The 22,633-nt window shown below is 34.7% G+C and overlaps 1 protein-coding gene across 20 annotated transcripts in view; it reads right to left on the bottom strand.

The window, feature by feature from the left end:
• Sec31a (SEC31 homolog A, COPII component) overlaps positions 1-22,633 on the bottom strand; it is a 76,920-nt gene that overhangs the window by 48,403 nt on the left and 5,884 nt on the right. For 18 of the 20 annotated variants that reach the window (XM_078021478.1, XM_040292230.2, XM_078021488.1 and 15 more), the window contains 6 exons: positions 8,301-8,380; positions 7,357-7,477; positions 5,371-5,569; positions 3,340-3,435; positions 2,210-2,350; positions 634-776 (listed from right to left, as the gene is read on the bottom strand). In XM_078021478.1, the coding sequence (XP_077877604.1) occupies positions 634-776; positions 2,210-2,350; positions 3,340-3,435; positions 5,371-5,569; positions 7,357-7,477; positions 8,301-8,380 (780 nt within the window). Of the gene's footprint in view, positions 1-633; positions 777-2,209; positions 2,351-3,339; positions 3,436-5,370; positions 5,570-7,356; positions 7,478-8,300; positions 8,381-16,485; positions 16,963-22,633 lie in introns of those variants that run through there. The other 2 variants (XM_078021481.1, XM_078021480.1) reach the window with 2 other exon arrangements.

A 22,633-nucleotide genomic window follows, 5' to 3' on the forward strand; every position in this document is an offset into this window, starting at 1 on the left:
TCACATATATAGAATTTTATTTATATATATTTAATATATATAAACCCAGTGAGGCACTGGGTTCAATTCTTAGCACCTCATATAAATAAATAAATAAATAAATAAATAAATAAATAAATAAATAAATAAATAATAAAGGTCCAACAACTACTAAAAAAAAAAAAAAAAAAGATCAAATTGTATAATAAATTTCAAGGGTTTTCCCAAAGTACTGTGGCATACTAGAATTTTGATCTATTAATTATTGTTTGAAATAACTAGTAAAAAATTTGTTAACAAAGAATTCATGCTATTATGGTGCATATTTGGCTACTATATACATTTGGTAGAGAAAATCAGATGACAATTGCTTAAAATAAAAATAAACCATTTGTACTATCTATTATGAGAAAGAGATAAAGTAGATTCCCTAATTTAAAAAATAAAATTATCCAGGTGGTACACTGATATGTGTTCCATTATAATCCTAGCTCCTCAGGAGGCTGAGGTGAGAGCTTGAGGAGGAGATAGCCAAATTTTAGGCCAACATAGTAATACCCCATTTAAAAAAAAAAAATAATCAAATAATTTGAAGCAGTAACCAAGTATTTAGAACATGAAGAAATCAAGTTCCTTGAAATAGTAGCATGATACCTGGCATGGTTTTCCAGGACACGGAGTGGAGTAGAGGCAAATCGAAGATCCCACATCTGAATCACCGGCAATCTGTCATCCTCAGAAGCAAGGACCATCTGAGTAGCAACATCAGGATGCCATGCCAATCCAGAGCAATGCATCTGTGAATAGTTAAGGCTCACATTTTATCAATCACATTACTTTATAATAAGCCAAAATGAAACCCGAAGAATATTCCTTTATTGAAACAAACAGCAAAAAACATCAGCTCAGGCATAGTTTACTTCTTTTTGAAAAGCCCAATTTAAAGCTATTAAATTTTATCAGACTGTCTTAAACATATAAAGACTCAATGTTTTCACCTCATCTAGCTATTTTAAATATATAAAACAATTTTGGTTCAGAATAATTCTATATCTAAAATGAGTTGTTTTTTTTTAAATATCGTCTTTATTTTATTTATTTATTTTTATATGGTGCTGAGAATAGAACTCAGGCCCTCGCACGTTCTAGGCGAGTGCTCTACTGCTGAGCCACAACCCCAGCCCACTAAAATGAGTTTGTTTTTTTTTTTTAATGAACAACAGAAATTTATTTCTCACAATTACAAAGGCTGGAAAGTCCAAGATCAAGGGGATGGCAGATTTGTTGTCTATCAAGGCTAAAATGAGTTTTATTACAACTATTTTAACTAGAGAAAAGACTTTATATAAACACTTTCACAAAATGAAAATAAGACTTTTTTTTTAGTAGATAAGACTTTAATTAAAAAATCTATAACATCATTCTTTTAGCAGAAAAATGAAGGAAAAATTTCTTAAGCAACAAACATCATCTAAATTTCATGAGATAAATTAACGCTGTTACTGAGAATTACCCAAAGTTTAGATTCTATAAAACAATTTCTAAGATGAATAAAATGCTTACTGTATGCTTTATTCCATTCATAACTTTTCTTTTACAAGTCCAGATCCATTTGAAATAACAATTCTGAAGGAATATTCTCCTAAACAGTTTTTTGTTGTTCTTCTAAAATTATATATGCATTCTGACTTATGCAAACTTGAAAATGTCGAACAAAACAAACAAAAATAATCTCTCAATTATCTAAAGTATTTTATAGAACCTGATAACACAAAAAATTTAAAGAATTTGTAAGGTTGAGAATTTAATGTATTATATAGCAGTGTCTACTGAGCCAGTGGGACAAAGATCTTGGCTTACTATGGCAGTACCTAATCAGAGGAAGAGACAAAATCAGGAATTTGGAAATTACAAATTCACACTCTTAAAATTTCTAGCAGGAAAAATTTGTACAGTTCTATGAAAAGCTAAAGATGAATTTAAAAGTTGCTACAACACTTTGGAACTGCTACACAAATAGTATATTATGGAATAAATCCTTAGATTACCAAACTCTCTACCATTAATAATACCCAACATGATTTATTAGAAATTTTATTATATTCCAATATGACTGAATAATAAAAATATAGGATTTGACTTAACAAAAATTTGTCAACTCTGACAAAGAGTATAAGAATACCTATAGCACAAATAACTTATTTTCATCACAAATTAATCATACACTTACCCTGTTGCTATGATCACTGACTTTGATGATTGGTTCATTTTTTCTAAGATCCCATACAGTGGCCCTGCCACTGGGACTGGCTGATGCTAAAATATGCTGAACTTGTCTGTTCCATGAAATGCAGCTGATATCTTCTGGGGGCTATAAAAAATAAACTATTTTTAAAAACCATTTCCCTATTATAGTAAAATTTAATTATATGACCCTTGATTTTAAAAAACTGATTATTTAAAAATTTGATCCATCTAGTCTACAAAGTTATTTTATATTTACCCAATCTCATCATATACAATGTAGTTTATAGTTTATAGTGCTTGTTTAAAAGTGTTTCATTCAACAAGTATTTATTGAGTTCTTTATTTGTAAATGCTACAAGGTAGATAAGACTACAAAATAGACACTGTTGAATAAAGCCAACAATTAGGCAGAGAAAAAATTATCACCTGGACCACAAGAAAAATACCTTTACAAATGGTAGAATATATGCTATCATTATGCTAAAATGTTAAGGCCAAAATTGGTGTCCAGAAAATAAGAAGAAACAAGGTAAAGTAGGGGAAGACTGGACTTATCCAACTAACTTGATGATGTTTGGATGATTTTTTTTTTTTTTTAATTGTACTGAGGATTGAATCCAGGGCACTCTACCACTGAACCATCTCATATCCCTAGCCTTTTTTTATTTTGAAACTGTCTGCTAAGTTGCCAGGGCTATCCTGGAACTTGCAATCTTCCTGCCCCTGCTTCCCAAATCACTCACATTACAGGCATGCACCAGCATACCTGGTGAAAAAGTGTATTTTTAAGTAAGGTTGGCTGCTCTTAGAGTAGAAAAAATTAATAGAATAAAAATAAAACCATACCTAAGAAAATTATCAAGGATTTTTGTCCATTTTGTTTGCTATTCTATGCCTACTACAATGAAATGTGTCTAGCAAGTGGTAGGCACTGAATAAAAACTTACTGTTAAAGGACTCACTGATACTTTGAAGAAACATTTATTAGTACTTTACTGAAGCAAAATCAAAGACATTTTAACAATGATTTGTATGGAAAAAACCTTAAAACAAATAAGTTCAGAAGAACTACTTTGATTTCTTTCATCATATTGATCAAAATCAACAAAATACCTGTGTTTTGGCTCCTGGTGTCATTGGAGTTGCAAAGTTGTTTAGATCCCAAATGTAGATTTCAGATTCATTAGCACCAGAAGCTACCAGATTAGTCTGTAACCAAGGAATAATTTATAACCAAATGGCATTTGTGAATTAAGAGAATTCAGAATAACTCAGTTCAGAGCTAGAAAGATGTCAGTTTCAGCATAATTTTCTATTTAACTAAAAAAGCAAAACACATATGCATGATTCCTAAATAATTATGTACAATTCTTCACTAAAAGATCTTTAAAAAACATTTTATAAAACTACTTATAAATATGTCCACTGAAAATAAAACTAATTCTTAATACAAGGCATTACAAAAAAGAACAATTACACGGATAAACAATTAATTTTGTAACCATGTAGGGATTATTGTATGTGGCTTTATATCTCTGAAAGGAATTCTAATTGTGGGACACACACACACACACACACACACACACACACACACACACACACACAAAATGGTCACCAATAATTGCTTTCAGAAATAGCTAAATCCTTAAAACTATGACATCTTTTTCAGGATACCTCAAAGTCAGCTTCCACAGCTGGACCAGTATAGTAGTAAAATCTCTTGCTTAACTCTTCATATTTTTCTAATTCTTGTAAACTAAATTTGTTCCAGGTGGCAGTATTTCTAGGTTATTTCTGCTGCATAACTTTTAGGTCTAAAAGACCCTAAAACTGTAATATAAAGTACAAGAAGATAATGAGCTTCCTATATTTACCTTCATCCACTATTATTCACTCATAAATTCTTATATGAGCAAATGCCATATAACTATGAAAAACAGAAGACTTTTTCTTCTGTAGCTTCTTCTTCTTCTATAGCTACCTATAGAAAAGCTACCTTTTATCAAAAATCAGATGTTTATTAAAATTAAAAAAAAAATTAACTAGCCACTGATGTTTAATACAACTGAAAAAGGAATTAACTAGCTAATCTATAAAGAGTAGATACCACACACAAACTATAGAAATGAAAAAGTTTTGAGTTTCTGCATTTCTATACCCTAAGTATTCATAATATGAGAAGAGATAAACTATTTGTTTAAAAATTTTTTCTGGTTATTATAATCTAGTATTCTATTAATTCATTCATTATTAACCTATGCATTTATATAATTACTATTCAGTAATGTTTGTGAAGGCAACAGTAGAATCTTAAGTGCCTATTTGTTAAATTTGTATTATTTGGATAATTTCTAATTATTTCATAAGGTAGTAATCTTTTTGTCACAAACACAAAATTTCTTAGTTAATAAAATGGTGACTTAACCAGACAATGTAGTATCAGCCTAATGGTGACCTAGCATAAACTTTCAAAAGGCAGAATTTTCAACTCTGGGGCTCCAAATTTTTAAAACTGTCCAGAGATAGCATGACACCTTTAGACTTCCAGAATTAACCTGTTAGTCTGATACCCTCTTGGAATTAGTGTCACATACCCTGATCTCAACTCTGATCGCACCATTCTTTTTTTTTTTAGTTATAGTTGGACACAATATCTTTATTTTATTTATGTGCTTTTATGTGGTGCTGAGGATTAAACCCAGGGCCTGGCACATGCTGGGCAAGCACTCTACCACTGAGCCACAATCCCAGCCCCCACCATTCTTAAAACAAATACAATCACTCATCAACCATATATGCACATACTTTGTTTTTTAAGATACAGGGGACTTAAACCAATCAAGGCCTCACACATGGTAGGAAAGTATTCTCACTGAGCTACATTACAACTGAGCTACATACTCATTCCCTTTTTATTTTTTGAGACAGGGTCTTTATAAGTTGCTGAGGCTGCCCTAGAGCTTGCAATTCTCCTGCTTCAGGCTTCAGAGTAGCTAGTATTATAGGTGTGCATCACCATCCTCTCAGCCAGGCACACATTTTTGGGTTTTTAACTCCAAGGCTGAGGCAGAGTAGACTCATAAACTTATGCAAAATGAACAACACATTTTAAGAATTATGAATGAATGTCAAACAAAGTCAAACCTGAAAAATGTTCACATCCAATGCTCGCACTGGACCAGTATGTTTATTATTCTGGGCAATCACAACTTCCTTGTCTCCAGCTATAATTTTAGAAGGATCATAAAGAATAATATTTCCATTTTCACCACCTGCAATCAGAACTCCAGAGACATCTCCTTTGGAATCCATCTTATGAGGCCCCCAAATCAACTTGTGGTACCTTTAAAAGAAATTAAGTAAAAAACAACTCATTCTTGAAGTCAAATAAATGTAGAAAAAAATTAAAAATTACACATTTAATTTTTTTACCTTTAATAAATACTAGAAAAACATTGATTTTCTTGCATGCCTGGTCATTGTGTATAACTCTGGTAAAATAGAATTTTATTTTGTATTTATAGTCATACCTACATATTCCCTAAGTAAAAACTCTTACAGGGGCAATATAGTAGAGCAAAGTTTACTTGAGTTCTGTGTCAAATGATATGGGCTTTAGCCAGGCACAGTGGTGCATCTCTGTAATCCCAGCTATTTGAGAGGCTGAGGCAAGCAATTTAGAGACTAATTTGTGAGACTTTGTCTCAAAATAAAAAATAAAAAAGGGCTGGGGATGTGTCTCTGTGGTTAAGCCCCTCTGGGTTCAATCTCTAGTACAAAACAAAACAAAACAAAACAAAATCTCTCTCTATATATATGCTTTAAAATGATCTTACTATTTAGAAACTGCAAGATTCTGGACAAGTTACTTAATCGTCCTATGTTGCCTTTAATTCACCTATAAAATAAAGCTAACCAACCATGTTTGTGTAAAAATATTACACTCTACTTGACAATAGAACTGGACACTAACAATGTAGGCTGTTAAATAGTGAAGGTGTTAGCTAGGTATGATGGTGCATACCTATAATCCTAGCAACTTGGAGGCTGAGGCAGGAAGATTTCAAGTTTGAGGCCAGCCTCATCAACTTAGTGAGACCCTGTCAAATAAATAAATAGGGTTGTGGGTTTGTATCAGAGGTAAAGTACTCCTGGGTTTGATTCCCAGTACCACAAAACCCAGAACAATAAAGGTGTTAAGCAAGTTGCCTGAAATTTTCTAAGACAAATAATGTATTAACAGTAGAAAGATGACAAAGAGTTCTATGGTAGCAAGAAGAAAAATTGCTAGATAAAAGAGATATCCGGGGTTCCCAATCATAGTGTGAAGGCTGTGCAGAGTATGAAGTGTTCCATTAAATTCCATGATTTGAATGATATTCTGTTAACTAAGGTACAGCCTCTTCAAAACCTGCTAAAATACTGAGACAATTAAGTTCATTTAATCATTCAATTTAAAGCGTCTTTCTTTGGCATTATATTAGAGCATAAATACTTGAAAGGGTGATTTAAATACTTAGTACATCAGAAATTATGTCAACAAAATACTTTGTGAGGCATATTTCTAAATATAGATAGTAGAAAGAAGAAAATAAAAATAACCTGCCATTCAGCCAAGCTTGGTGGTACCCACCTATAATCCCAGCAACTCGGGAGGCTGAGGCAGGAGGATCACAAGTCAGAGGCCAGCCTCAGCAACTTAATGAGACCCTCAGAAACTTAGTGAGATCCTGTCTTCCAGTACCAACAAACATACAAACAAAAAAACCCTCTGCCATTCAGAGATAATCAATAATACCATAGTGATTAATATAACCACTCCTTTTTCTATTGACACCAAACATTTTTACAAACAAGTCGAATGAAAGAAATAGAAAAAAGTAATTCTATACTATGAGGAAAAAAAGAAACTAGAGCTTCTCCTTCCCATCCTACACATAATAGTCAGCAATAAAACAGTAAAGAGAACATATAAACACTTCTTTCACTTCCACAAAAATGTATTTATATACTTTTCACAAAATGTTTCATGTTATTAATGGTATTTCTTATACTTTCTAATAATTATCAACAAAGTAAGCATCAATCACAATATATAAATAATCAAATGAATAAGAATGAACCTCATACCTGTGAGAAGAGAAAGTAGCACAAGATTTCATATCCAAGGATGGATCTGAAAGATCTAATTCAAATATCTCAAGGGAAGCATTGGTACTAAATGTTGCATCCAACTGCTGAGCAGATGTTCCTATAGAAAATACATTTATGGTAACTACATGCACAAAAATAAGAGACTCAGGGCTGGGGTTGTGGCTCAGTAGTAGAATGCTTGCCTCAAACATGTGAGGCATGGAGTTTAATCCTCAACACCGCACTAAAAATAAATAAATAAATTAATTAAAGGTATTGTGTTCACCTATAATTAAAAATATTAAAATAAATAAAAGACTGAAAGAAAATGGTACAAAACAGAAATTAAAAGCTTATTTTCCAATTATCTTACACATGAATGCTACATTAGTAGCTGAAGTCTCAGCACATATACCATTAAGCAGATGCTTAAATTACTATAGCAATAAAATTCTGGCACAGGGCTGCAAGATAATGTTTGTAAGAGTGGGTAGGGCCATTAATTTTTTTAAAGTATGTAAATATTTTAAAAGCTCTCTGTAAAAATAGTCCTGTGATTGACTATATGTACATATAATCATACATGCTATACATTTTTTATATTAAAAAATGCTTGCATCAAATTTGCTCTTCATTCAATTGAATTTTTACATGTCTTCTATTATGCTTAATATTGGAGGACTAATGCTAAACATAATCCCCGTGTAGTGGAAAAGGCAATATCTATTTTAAACACATTGTGATCATTGCTATGATGTACATGGTGCTACTGGAATAAAGATGAAGGTCATAGAACTCAGCTGATAAGGAAATGGAGGTATCTTGCTGGGGATAGGGGCTTCCCAGAGGAAGCTTGAACTGAATCTTAATGGACATTTATGAATAAGCCAGATGTAGAAGAGAAGAATTGGGTTTTTCATATTATCTCCTCTTGATCTTACCTGTAGCTAGGTAAATGGGGTGGTTCTGGGCAGGGCTCCATGCCTGCATGGCTGTGCGATCTACCTCTTTTAACTTCATCCTAAAAAATTATGTAATATAAAATACAGAAACATATTATACATAGAAACATACTAGACAAACCATTACCACAGTAGTAATGTTCAAGAGCCAATAATTCAAATTGGTTTAGGTGTCACTTGTTACGAGCATTCAGAACTAAAAGATAAAACTTGTGAAACTATTTTGAGACAAATGTAGACTATTTTAATTCTTTATAGATTATAGCAGAATACCCCTATCCAAAGTGCCTGGAGATTAGAAGTATTTCAGAGTTTTTTCTTTTTTTAAATTATAGAATATTTGCATAGAATATTTGCTCAAGCTTTCCAAACCCAAAAATCTGATATCTGAAATGCTCCAAAATCTGAAATTCTTTTCAGAGTTTTGGATTAGCATGGATATTCAATCTTCTGTCCTTCCATTGAAAAATCAGTCAGGAAAAATATTCCCCCAAAAAACAATACAGGATAGTAGCTGAGGAATTAACTTTGTACACATGTGCTTCTCAAACAAGTATGGGTTACAATGTATCAGGGCTAAGAGAAGCCATATAATAAACAAGACACATCTTCCTGAAGTAGAATTACTCAATGATAAGAACAATTTTAGGCATTTATACACAACGGAATATTACTCAGCACTAAAAAATAACAAAATCATGGCATTTGCAGGGAAATGGATGGCATTAGAGCAGATTATACTAAGTGAAGTTAGCCAATCCCTAAAAAACAAATGCCAAATGTCTTCTCTGATATAAGGGAGGTGACTCAAAACAGAGTAGGGAGGAAGAGCATGAGAAGAAGATTACTCCTAAAAAGGGAAGTGAGGTGGGAGGGACTGGGAGGGAGAAGGGGAATTGCAGGGAAGATGGAAGGAGACCCTCATCTTTATACAATATACATATATAATGGTGTGAGGGGGAAGGAAGAAAAAAAAAGAGAGAAATGTGTCACAGTAGATTGGGTAGAGAGAGGGGAGGGGAGGGGAGGGGAGGGGAGGGGGGATAGGGATGGCAGCAGAATACAACAGACACAGTATTGCTGTATGTATATACGTGGCTGTATAACCAATGTGATCCTGCAATCTGTACATGTGGAAAAATGAGAATTCATACCCCATTTGAATCAAATGTATGATATGTCAAGATCATTGTACTGTATTGAGCAACTAATAAAAAACAAAAATTTTAAAAAAGAACAATTTTAAAGACTAAAAATCAACTACAGAGAAGAACACAGTAAGATCACAAATCTTAAAGATTAAAGCCAAAATTCCTAGAAAATTGGTCATTTGAAGCTAAAAACCACTTTATACATACATACATACGTGTGTGTGTACACACACACACATATACAATATACATATATACTTTTTCCCCTTTTCTGTCATTAAAGTTGCTTTGATGGAAAAATTCAGGAAGGGGCTGGGGATGTGGCTCAAGCGGTAGCGCGCTCGCCTAGCATGCGTGTGGCCCGGGTTCGATCCTCAGCAGCACCACATACCAACAAAGATGTTGTGTCCGCCGAGAACTAAGAAAAAATAAATAAATGTTAAAATTCTCTCTCTCTCTCTGTCCCCCTCTCTCTCACTCACTCTTTAAAAAAAAAATTAATACAACCACTCTGGAAATGGTTGTATTAATTTAAAAAAAAAAAAAAGAAAAATTCAGGAAGCACTGTTATTTTTTTCAAATGTTTCTTACGTTTACATAAATCCTTTCACATGGCATAGTAATCCATTCTAAAACGTACTATCATTTATGTAGTCCAATACCGATGAATACTTGAACTGTTTTTGATATTTTATAAACAATGCTGAAATAAGGCCATCTGTACATCTTATTTCATTCATGAACAGAAACAGCCATAAATTTCCAGAAGTAAAACTGTTTGGTAAAGGATCAATGCAGGTGGACATGGTGGTGCACATCTGTAATCCCAACAACTATGGAGGCAAAGGCAGGAGACTGAAAGTTCAAAGCCAGCCTCTGCAACTTAGAGAGACCCTAAGCAACTTAGCAAGACCCTGTCTCAAAATAATAAAAAGGGCCGGGGATGAAGCTAAGAGTCAAGTGTCCCTGGGTTCAATCCAGTTTAAATATATATATCAATGCAATTTTAATTTTGGTGAATATTACAAAGTGGCCCTCTATGACAACTGAACCCAGGGGCACTTAACCACTGAGCCATATCCCCAGCCCTTTTATGTGTGTATACACACACACACACACACACACACACACACACACACAATGAAATGGGGGTCTTAGTAAATTGCTTAGGGTCTTGCTAAATTGCTGAGGCTGGCTTTCAACTCACAAGCCTCCTGCTTCAGCCTCCCAAGCAATTGAGATTACAGGTGTGTACCACTCTCAAGTGGTTTGGATTATTACTGTACACTACCTGTGCCCAGCTTGTCAACTTCTGAACCACTCTGTTTTCACTAGATGTTTTGAATACAGTGTGGGAAAAAAAATGAGGGGCTGGGGTTGTGGCTCAGTGGTAAATAGCTTGCCTAGCATACGGGAGGCACTGGGTTTCATTCTCAGCACCACATAAAAATAAAGGTCCATCAACAATAAAATATTTTTTAAAAAATTAAAATAAAATCAGATTTTGCTTGGTGACCCAAACTGAATCTTTTTATTAGGTTACCTAAAGCCATTTAAAATGTATTGCTAGAAAAAAAAATGGTTTATCTTAGTCTTACCACATTTTACCATTTGGTTTTATAAAATTTTGAAGTTTTTGCTGTTGTCTGTTGTCTTTATAATCTTTCTGTATTTTTGTTCTAATGTTTCTGATCTATCTTTGTAACCATAATTTTAAATAATTTTATTTAATACCATTAATTCTCCATTTCTTTTTCTTTTACGTCATAAAATTTCTTATTTGTTTTAATTAGTTATACATGACAGTAGAATACATTTATGCACTTTATATATATCATATGTAAATGGGGTATAATTTCTCATGTTTCTGATTGTACATGTTATAGAATCACATTGGTCATGCAGTCATCATATATGTATACAATGTCTTTTTCATTCTGCTATTGTTCCTAACTTCATATCCCCTCCTATCACTCCCCTCTATCTAATCTAAAGTAACTCTATTCTTCCCTATCGCCAACCCCCTTTTGTGAATTGGCATCCACATATCAGAGAAAACATTCATCCTTTGGTTTTGGGGGATTGGCTTATTTAGCTTAGCACGATACTCTCCAATTCCATCCATTTACTGGCAAGTGCCATAACTTCATTCTTCTTCAAAACTGAGTAATACTCCACTAAATATACCACATTTTCTTTATCCATTCATCTACTGAAAGGCACCTAGGTTGGTTCCATAGTTTAGCTATTATGAATTGAGCTGCTATAAACATTGATGTAATCCCCCATTTCTTTATACAACAACTATTAACTCCTTACTAGGAGCACTAATGAAATTAGCTTGAATAACCATTCTGCCCCTCTTGCATTACAGTCATACAATAATATTATCTTTCTTAATGTTTACCTTTGTACTGCTGAATATGTTTGTACTTTTGCCGATTTATCAGCTTTAAATAATGCCCTTTGACTCCCACCCTTTACAGATATGGCAATCCACAAACTTTCTCTGCTTCTGATTTTCTATCCTCTTCTCTTTTTACTAGTTGTATAACCAAATTCCTACATTACTGGGCATTTAGCATTAACATGTTATTCTTTCTTCTGTTTTGGTCTCAGGTGTGTATATACTTCCTCAATGCTCTCCAACAGAACTTTTGTCAGTTTCCTTATTCACATTTAGAAGATGAAGTTCATCCTCTAACTGTTCCCAAGAAGGGCTTCAGACTAACAAATACGCCCTAAGTCTTACATTGTTTCTATTTGAAGATTTCACAATGATAAAATGAAAGCACAGAATATTAGATAATTTGTTCATAATAGTAAGAGAAAGAGTCAACATTTGAACTCAGAAGTTTAGCTCCAAAGACGAAACTCTTGTTTCTTCCAAAAAGTTTAGGTATTTTTTTTTTAAATTTTTATTTTTATTTTTTAGTTTTCGGCGGACACAACATCTTTGTTGGTATGTGGTGCTGAGGATCGAACCCGGGCCGCACGTATGCCAGGCCAGCGCGCTACCACTTGAGCCACATTCCCAGCCCCGGTATTTTTTCTTTTAATAACAGGAGAAATAATAACATTCAGAAGAAATAATAATACCAAAGCAACTACCATGCAAGATAAAATTAATAGAAAAAGAAATGTATTTTGGAAATTGTGTTAACTTAGGGAAAAGTGGGATTCAGAGCTTAAATTACATGGTTAAAATCAGTCTCTGGAGTCGACCCTCACTTTGGCTACTGGCTCTTCAACTTGTTAGATATGATACCATGAAAGCATTATTTTACTTCTCTGAACCCTAGTTTCTACATTTGTAAAATGGGGATAAGAGTGACTACCTCATGAAATGTTGTGAAGTCAAATGAGATAATGTATTTGAGAAGCAAACAAAATGCCTACCACACAAGTTAGTGTTTTGATATGTTAGCTATTTTTTAAAAAGTATAACTAGCATGAGATTGAGAAAACATTATACCTAAGATAATTCTGGGGAAAAAAATTCCAATTTTTTAAGAAGTAAAAAAAAGGACCTATTTTCTTTTTATGAATGTCTTATTCCTATCAGCCAAATGTTTAACTTAATCTTTAATATTAAGTTCAAGTTCCAACTCATTCATGAAAACTGTCTTGATGATTCCATCCACACTAATCTAAATAAAATCCTGTGTGCATATAAAGTAAACCACACTTTAGGCATTTTATAACAAAATGTCATTCTATTTAAATTAGATACTAATAATATCCTATGAGCACATACTTTTTATATATTTTTCAATTACCATTTTTACACTTTTATGTGCCATTTTGTCAACAATCAATGAGGTATTAGTTTTTAGATTCAAAACTGCTCAACATAGTATGTATGCAAAAAGATTTGTTTGATTTTGAATTCTGATTTTAAGGGAATACAAATATATTGATAAGCTAGAAATCCTTAATGGTTCAGAGGATCTTTTCATATTAAAATGTAGGGGAAAGTATTGTTATGGGAAAAAAAAGATAAATGACAATTCCTAAAAGTGAAAACCAAAATAGCTTTTTTTAAAAAATGAACTAGACTAATGGTATCTCCAACAGCAAAGGTACAAGGGCTAATTCTTGAGTACTTGGTTAATGTGTAAACACAGAGACAACTTCACAAGAACATATAATGGTTAAGTAGGAATTCAAAGCATTCATAAGTTTATTTCTTAGCTCTGGCACTTAATGTTCTAGAAGCAGGTCCACTTATTAATCTATACTAAATACAAGACTTCAATGCTATCTGTATAAAAATAAAAACAATGGCTTAGAGTTGTGTAAAGAACTGAATCTAATTAAACAGGAGTACCATAATCTACCTGTTATCATTCTCAAAATGAGAATGCTAAGGAAACGTGTGTATTTCCTTTTTTTAGCAATGGTCATTTAATTGTAAGTGGTTCATCTAGATACACGTGTATTTCTTTCTCTTCATTTAATTGTAAATGATTTTCTACAAAATAAGAAGTTTAGATGAAACCATATGTAATTCCCAAGTGAGATTTGCTTTAAAAAATTTGGGTAAATTTATCAATTTTATGTGTGATTAGAATTCCTACCATGCATACTTTGCTTATTTCAATACTATTTTATTATGACCATAGTTGTTATAAAACCAGAAAAAATTGTAAGGACAGTGGCTTATTTATATATACTATCTGCAAAACAATATCTATAACATAGCAGTTAAAGAGCATGCAATTTAGAGCAGACATCCTAAATTTAAAGCCCTGGACTTTTGTCATACAATTTTTAAAGCCTTGAACTTTTGTCATATAATTTTACCTATCTGTATCCTGTTCCCCTCCAAGTAATATAAGGACAATAACAGCATCTACACCACATATCATTTTGAGAATTAAGTGAGTACCTATAACAGTGCCTGCCACATAGCAAATACTCATAAAAGAGGGCTATTACAAGAGTTAAATTTAAAATGTCTATTCTAAAGTATCTTCATGAACACATCTGAAAAAAATTTATGTTCCAAGTTAGAACTCTTATTTTTCAAAAACTCTGTAATTAATTGCATGCAATTAAGTGAAAACTTTTTTTTTCTTGCTACTCCTTCACACTGCAAATGTGAAGTAATACTCAACTCAAGCAGTTATTATTCTTCAAAAATACTTACAATACTCATAGAGTTGAACCATACCCAGGAAAGTGAAAAGTTAAAGTAACGGACCCAGCACCTTTAATTCCCAAACTAGGAATACAACCCTTAGCTGGCACTGCCTTTAATAAAAATACACCTTGTGTGGGCAAAATATCTCACTCAGTATGGGGATATCTGCCACGTGTGGTAGCATACAGCTGTAATCTCTAGTAACTCAGGAGGCTGATGCAGGAGGATCGTAAATTCAAGGCAAGCTTCAGTTTCAAAATAAAAAAATTTAAAAGGGTTGGGGGGGCTGGGGATGTGGCTCAAGCGGTAGCGCGCTCGCCTGGCATGCGTGCGGCCCGGGTTCGATCCTCAGCACCACATACCAACAAAGATGTTGTGTCCACCGAGAACTAAAAAATAAATATTAAAAAAAAAAAACAAAACAAAAAAACTCTCATGTGTATCTCTGAAAAAAAAATAAAAAAATAAAAGGGTTGGGGATGTAGTTTAGTGATAGAGAGCCCTTGGGTTCAATCCCCAGTAAAATAAAAAAAATAATTAAAAAAAAGAATGGCAACATTTATTGCATAGGACTAATATAGTATTGTCAATGTTCTAGGTTTATCTCACTCAACTAAACACAAATCAAAGAAAGCAACTGTGCATTGGCTACTGAACTTAATAAATGGTGTCATACATCTTCAGGATAAGAAAACATCCTGAGCTGAAATGAACCTATGTAAGAACAGCAACATTTCTAAAAAAGTGTAAAAATCAATTTAGTAATGTCACTTTACAAGAGTTTTTTAAACTTGGCATTTGTAAACATCTGAAATTACACATTCTACATGTCTAGTGTTTTTCTAGGATGATGACCTAATGCTTTCACTATTCTCAAAAGGGAGTGTTATCCCAAAAGGTTGATAATCACTATTTTTTACAGTATACAAATTTCCTTCTTTTCTTATATATTAGTTTCACAAAAGAGCCTGCTTATATAAAATAAGCAGTATAATTTCATATCCATCTCCATTTCACACTTCCGAAATAACCATGAATGCGTGTGACAAAAATTCATAACTACAAAAACACTTCAAGTAGCCAAGTAAGAGGATCGCAAATTCGAGGCCAGCCCCGGCAATTTAGCGAGATCCTGTCTCAAAAAATAAAAAGGACTGGGTATATAGCTTAGTGGTGAGCGCTTGCAGGAGGCCCTGGGCCCTCGGTTCAAAGTCCATCCAGAAGGACTGGGGGGGGGGGGAGGGGGCACTGCAAGTTATCCAGAAGTTCTTAAAGCCTACGAACCTTTCCTACAGCTGTAATTATAGAGTAAAGAGAAATGAGGAGCACAGAAGAACCATTAAAAAGAAGGGTAAGCTTTAACCAATGAAAAATGAGGATGTAAGAAAAAACGAGGATTCTGTGATACAAGGACGACCTTCGAATTACCGATTAAATACAGTTAAAACTGCAACAAAGACAGCCAAATTTCAGTTTTCTGTAGTAGAAAGAACAGTTTAGGAGGAAGGGTTTGTAAGTTCAAAAAGACCTATGTAAAATTCACTCTCTAAATACAGAAAAGTTTATAACGCCCATAAATCTAAACAATATTCTGCTTTAATTTACAACTGCCCCACAATTTACTACAACAACTTATTAGCAAAATCATACCATACTTAATGAGGTTTCCTTAGAAGTATAGGCAGCGATTGGAGACTATTGTTTCTAAAATCATCCAATTGTGGTTAAATGATAGTAGCTTTCAGTTCAACCCCATGAACCCTTAAATTTGACAACAAGTCAAATACAAACGAAAAATGTCAACCAAACTAAAGTCAACGAAATAAAACTGAGATTTGTTTCCTTTCCTCGCCCTTGGGTACCGCACCTCTTTGTGCACTGGGTCCGAAGGTCTCCTAACCTCAAACTCCAGTTACCAACCCGGCTGAGAATGCCCGGCAGGAAACCCTGTCGTAATCCTCTGGGGAGCTTGTGCTAGACGTTGGACTCGTCGGCGGCTGTTGACGGGCACGAACACCGAAGCAGTCTCGATGCCTGACGTTGTCCCGTAGGGCCCGAAACCAAGACCAGGGGCGCGTAGTCACCGGAGACCGGGCCTCAGGCTGGCAGAGCCAGCAGAGACCGAGGCCGGGGTCCCAGCTTCCTGGGCACAACTTCAAGGCCCGATGGCCGTCGAAGAGGGCAGAAGGCAACAGGCGGACACAACTGCCCGGGACCCTCAGCGACCGGTTCTGCGTTAGCACCGCGCTGGTCAGACTCTCTCAGGATTCGCCGCCGCCCCTCCTCCCCGGCCCAGGGCCACCTCCACGTTCCGCTCCAACGTGGCAGCCGCAGCCCCTCCCTGCAGGCCGACACTTCCGGGTGCGACGCCTTGCTCCGCCCACTTCGGCGCGCGGTCGGCCACGGTACTTCCGGGAGTTGCGGCCGGTCAGGTATCAAGTCCAGTGCTGCAATTTAGGGACCCTCGTTTGCAGCACGTGTGGTTGTAGACACTTTTCTGTAAGATTGGGCGGAGGTTGTGGATGCAGTAGCCACACTACGGGTAAAGGAAAAGTCCTGCTGGTCCTTGCGGTCTGGCTTATGGCGGTGGCCCGCAGGAATGCCACGTAGTTCTGTGAGGCGCCAGCAGCCCTTGAGCTACTGCCAACGCCAAACTACGTGAAAATCGGGCTACAAGGAGCTTATTGCAGTTTGCCTGGGCTCTTTAAATTGCCTATTGTTTTTACAGTTATGTGTCTTGAGAATTGAAATTGGATGATCTTGTTATACTCAAAGATTATTTGTAGAAATAGTTGATTTAATGCTCCAAAGGGGCATACCTAAGTGGGCCGAGGTATGTTAATTTGTTAGTATCCTTAAAGTTACTATCCCATTAAGTCCAGACCCATTACAACTAGCCGTGGGCAAGTAGTAGTTTGAGCATCCCCAATCTGAAAATAAAGAACTTTTGAGCGCCTACTTGACCTCAGATTAAGGAGCTTTTCAGGTTTCAGATTAGCGATGTTCAATCAGAAAAGTCTATGCAAATATTTCCAAGTACAAAAAACTAAAATCTTTCTGGTCTCAAGCATTTCACAAGAGATGCTCCTACTTTCCTCAGACCCTTGATGTGTTACCTCAATGCACTTGAGTTTAGGGAGTAATAATTTTATAGTCAATTTTATAGTCAAACCAGAGAAAAACATTAAATATTAAAACCTGCACTCAATCTAATGTCTCCTAACTTCTACCCCCGTTCACTTTCCATTATACCTATCATCCAAAGCCAGTTCTTTAAGGAAACCTTGCCCACCTGCCATAACTGGAATGTTCTTGCACACAAAAATATAAAATATGGTCAATACTACCATATTGGAGTAGAATTTTTTTTTAATTCACTGTACTCTTCCCAACACCTTCAGTTTCCTACATGTGCGGCTCAATTTTAAAAAGTATTTTTCAACAGGTTTGAAATAGACCAGCTCAAGCATATTACTAGTTTTTCAGTGGCTAATTTTGAGTATGTTCTAAAATACTTTCCATTCTAACTTATAGCTGCAAGACTTATCTAGAGGGGTCAACAAAAAACCTGACTTAAAAAAGTGGGACCATCCAGCTAGGTGCAGTGCTGCATGCCTGTAATCCCAGCAGCTCTGGAGGCTCAGGCAGGAGGATGACCAAAGCCAGCCTTAGCAACAGAGAGGCACTAAGCAACTCAGTGAAACAGTTTCTATTAAGTACAAAATAGGACTGGGATGTGGCAGGCGCGCACACACATACACACACAAGTGGGACCATCCTTTGAGCCAAGAGAAAAAGTTTACCTTCTGAACTCTCTTCTTATTATCCGAGTCCAAAGACTCCCTGCTACTTGGAAATGTGCATTAGTATGGAAAGATTCATTGTAACTCCTACTCTCACCCTAAAAGCAATAATTGAAGCATAAATCAGTCACCTCCAAACCTTGCCTCCTCCCCCAAAATTCCAGGCCTTGTGAATAGTTGAAAAACGGGAAAAAGTGCAAAAGAAAATATCTTAAAATATTTTGAGTTCAAAGCCAGCCTCAGAGGCTGGGGATGTGGCTCAAGAGGTAGTTCGCTCGCCTGGCATGTGTGCGGCCCGGGTTCGATCCTCAGCACCACATACAAAGATGTTGTGTCTGCTGAAAACTAAAATTCTTTCTCTTAAAAAAAAAAAAAAAAAAAAGCTAGCCTCAGCAGTTAAGACCCTATCTAAAATACAAAATAAAAAGGACTGAGGGTGTGCACACGCTCAGGGGTTAAGCAACTCAGGGTAAAAAAAAAAAAATGTGATTGAGACTCAAATTTTGGTATTCATAAATAAAATTTATCAGTACACATTCACACTTGATGGTTATTGTTTATAGCTGCTTTAAGCTATACAAAGGCAGAGCTGAGTAGTTGTAATCATGATCACATGGGCCTTCAAAGCCCAATATTTACTGGAAAATGTTGTCACTCTAGTAGGGTGTGGCCTACAAATGGATTGATAAATGAACTCCAAATATGAGAAATCCAATACTATAAACTAATTTCAAAACTTTGGTATTCAGTATACAAAGGCAAAATGAATAAATATCTGTAGACTTGATATGTGTATTTATATTTGGTTTAATGTGTTTTAAATGCAGGCACAATGCAATCTAAGTCTTTGGGGAAATATATAATTATTCTGTTTCCTTAAAATTGGTCAAAAAATTAATTCTCAGCCAGGCACAGGTATGTAATCCCAGTTGTTAGGGAGGCTGAGGCAGGATTGAGAGTTCAAACGCCAGCCTCAGCAACCATAAGGTGCTAAGCAACTCAGTGAGACCTTGTCTCTAAATAAAAGACAAAATAGGGCTGGGGGTGTGGCTCAGTGGTCAAGTGCCCTGGAGTTCAATTCCTGGTACCCCCCCACAATTAATTCTGATGGGAAGGGAGGGGGGACAGGAATAGAAAGACAGTGGAATGATTGACATAACTTTGCTATGTACATACAGGAATACCCCACAGTGAATCTCTACACCCCATGAAACTGGAATCCTAATTAGAATAAAATGTAATCCGTGTTTGTATAAATAAGTCAAGTTATAGTCTACTGTCATGTATAACTAAAAAGAACATTAATTAAAAAGAAAAAGCACAGAAAAAATTAAATTCTTGATATTTATTTTAAATGCAAAAATATTACCCTGCAACTTTTTTGTAAAACTACCATTTAATTCACTATAATTAAAAACATTAGAAGCTGAAAATTAGTTTTTTAAAAATGTAAATAATTTATCAAGAGTAGTTTTAATAGCACTTGACTTCATATTATTTACAATAAGCACTGAACATCTTTCCTATGCCTTGACATAGGAACCACAAATTTTACACGTTTCCCTTTCAAGGTCATTAAGTATCTCTGAGAATTTGATGTGAAGGGTTTTTGCTGGCATCACTTCCTCTGAGGTATGTTCATCTTTTATGTCACAACCACTTCTATCACTCATGCCAAGAGGTTCACCTTCACTAAGTTCATCTGGCTTTTCTTCAACTGGCTCTTCAACAGCAGCAGTATCAAATTCCTTCCCAGCCCACTCTACTATAACACTGCATTGAAATCCTACAAGGTGGACTCAATGGAGTCCTACAGTAAGTAGGACTACTTGTATCTGGGAATCTGGGTACAAATTTCATAGTAGTGCCTTTATCTGAGTTTGCAACTTAACCAAGTAGATTAGCATTAACCAATTCATGTTGACTCCTGAAATAATGAATCCAGCTTTACTGGCAGTAAAATTTTTATTTTCAGTTTCATTGTTAATTATTTTCTTTCATTGCAACAGCTAACAACAGTGCTTGGGCCTGAATGCTAGCTAGCCAAACTGGGATCTGTTTTTGATTAGTCTTCAATTTTGACTGTAAATGGCTTTCTGTTAGTAGCACAAATTAAATTAAGATATGATGACAACTAACTATATATTCAATGCAGTTCACATTGTAGCTTCTTGCAGGCTTTGCTTTGCAGCTGACACTTTCAAATCTTCTAATCACACCCACTTTTACTTCTAGCATTATCCATTTTCATTTCTTTGCTACACTGTCACCTTTATCGACCAATTCCTTCTTTTGATTATCCATTTTTGTAAAAGAGTTCAGTCTCTGGGATACAAAAAAGCAGTAAAACTATGCACTTTGCTATCAGTGCAAGGACTGAATAAATTATTAGTAAATAATCACCATCAGACTTTAAAAGAAGTGAGTGGTCACTGATCATGATGTACATCTTTTATTTGCAAAATAATTTGTGAACTGAAGAACTAGCAGCAAAATTTATATAACTATTTTCAGTTAATACTTTGGTAACTAATACTTGTGCCTATTAAGACTACTGTACTGAAAAAGAAAATAATCATTTTACAAAAGTCAATTTTTAATCTTTTAATAGTTGACCATAAATTAATCAAGTTTTGTCCTGGATCAAATAAAAACAAAACTTGTCTCAAACAGTGCTAGTTTCAAGACTGAATTACTCAGTAAAGGTAGAACAATGTGTGGATATAATTTAAAGAACAATTCAAATTAGGATTTACACATGATCAAAAAAAATATTATTTTGAAAATTGAGACTCCCCCTTTCATTTCAATAATCTTCAAGTCTTCAAGGAGTGAAGTTCTAGAAAAAATAACCACAAGGAACAAGATGGTCAGTTGTGTAGTTTGCTCCCTAACAGCCAGTACAGTACTATGCTTACATTTTAGCAAAACAGCAGCATTCCTTCTATTAATGTTTTAGCTTTATTGTTTTTGGATGCATTTATTTCATACATCTTTTTCATATGGGCAATAAAAAAATTATCAACTTTTAGGTTTAGCATCTTTTGTATGCATTTAATGAGAAATTAAGTTATTAAGATTTCTCTTTGCAGGATGTATATGTTCTTTAAATTTGGGAAATGGGTATGATAAAAGACACAATTAATGACAAAATTGGTAATAGATTTGAGATTCTCAGCTACCACTTTCCTATTATGTTATTGGATAGTCATCCATTGGAATTATGTATGAATCATTTAAATAGCAAAAAATAAACAAATGTAAACTCTGGGAAATATAATCTCTAAGAATTTCAAGGCCTGAAAGGATTATATCATTATTTCTAAGAAAAGATGACTATTAAAAGTCCTTCTTCGGGCTGGGATGTGGCTCAAGCGGTAGCGCGCTCGCCTGGCATGCGTGCGGCCCGGGTTCGATCCTCAGCACCACATACCAACAAAGATGTTGTGTACGCCAAGAACTAAACAATAAATATTAAAAAATTCTCTCTCTCTCTCTCCTCTCTCACTCTCTCTTTAAAAAAAAAAAAAAAAAAAGTCCTTCTTCTACCCCTCCAATTTTCTTTCCTCAGTCAACCTATAAATTTTTAAAATTCTATTTTTCTTTGTAAGCTAAAATAAGAAAAGAACTTTAATTCAAAGTACAATATCTACATTATACTTAAATGTCAAACTTTTGTTCCTATTTTACTTTGTATTCTTTTTTGAAAACTACTTATTTTATAAACCTCTTACCTTATTACATATAAGTCTTCTAATCCTTGATCAAATAAATACAATAAGTGATTTTCTCTAAGAAAAACAACCTTCAATTTTAGTCCTACAAGGGAAAACATTCAAACAGGCAAATCAATGTATAGAAATTACACCATATATTTAAGTTTCATGACTATTTCTATTATGTCCTCATCCACATAAATTAATCACAACAAATCATGATGTGAACAGCAGTGGAAAAAGTTTAATCATTGGACATTTATACTTAATTTAAAGCTCTGTTCTTTTTTCTTTGCTTAGCCCTTAAAAATCCCAGCAGCTTAGGAAACTGAAGCAGGAGGATTTCAAGTTTTGAGGCCAGCCTCAGAAACTTTGTAAGACCCTCTCCTCAAAAAAAACAAAAAAAAGAAAAAAGTTGGGGAGATAGCTTAGTGGTAAAGCACCCCAGGACCATATACACAGACCTTCAGTTTTATTATGACTGAAAAAATAAATC

Source organism: Ictidomys tridecemlineatus, chromosome 9 (genome assembly GCF_052094955.1).
Source record: "Ictidomys tridecemlineatus isolate mIctTri1 chromosome 9, mIctTri1.hap1, whole genome shotgun sequence".
Classification (NCBI taxonomy): domain Eukaryota; kingdom Metazoa; phylum Chordata; class Mammalia; order Rodentia; family Sciuridae; genus Ictidomys; species Ictidomys tridecemlineatus.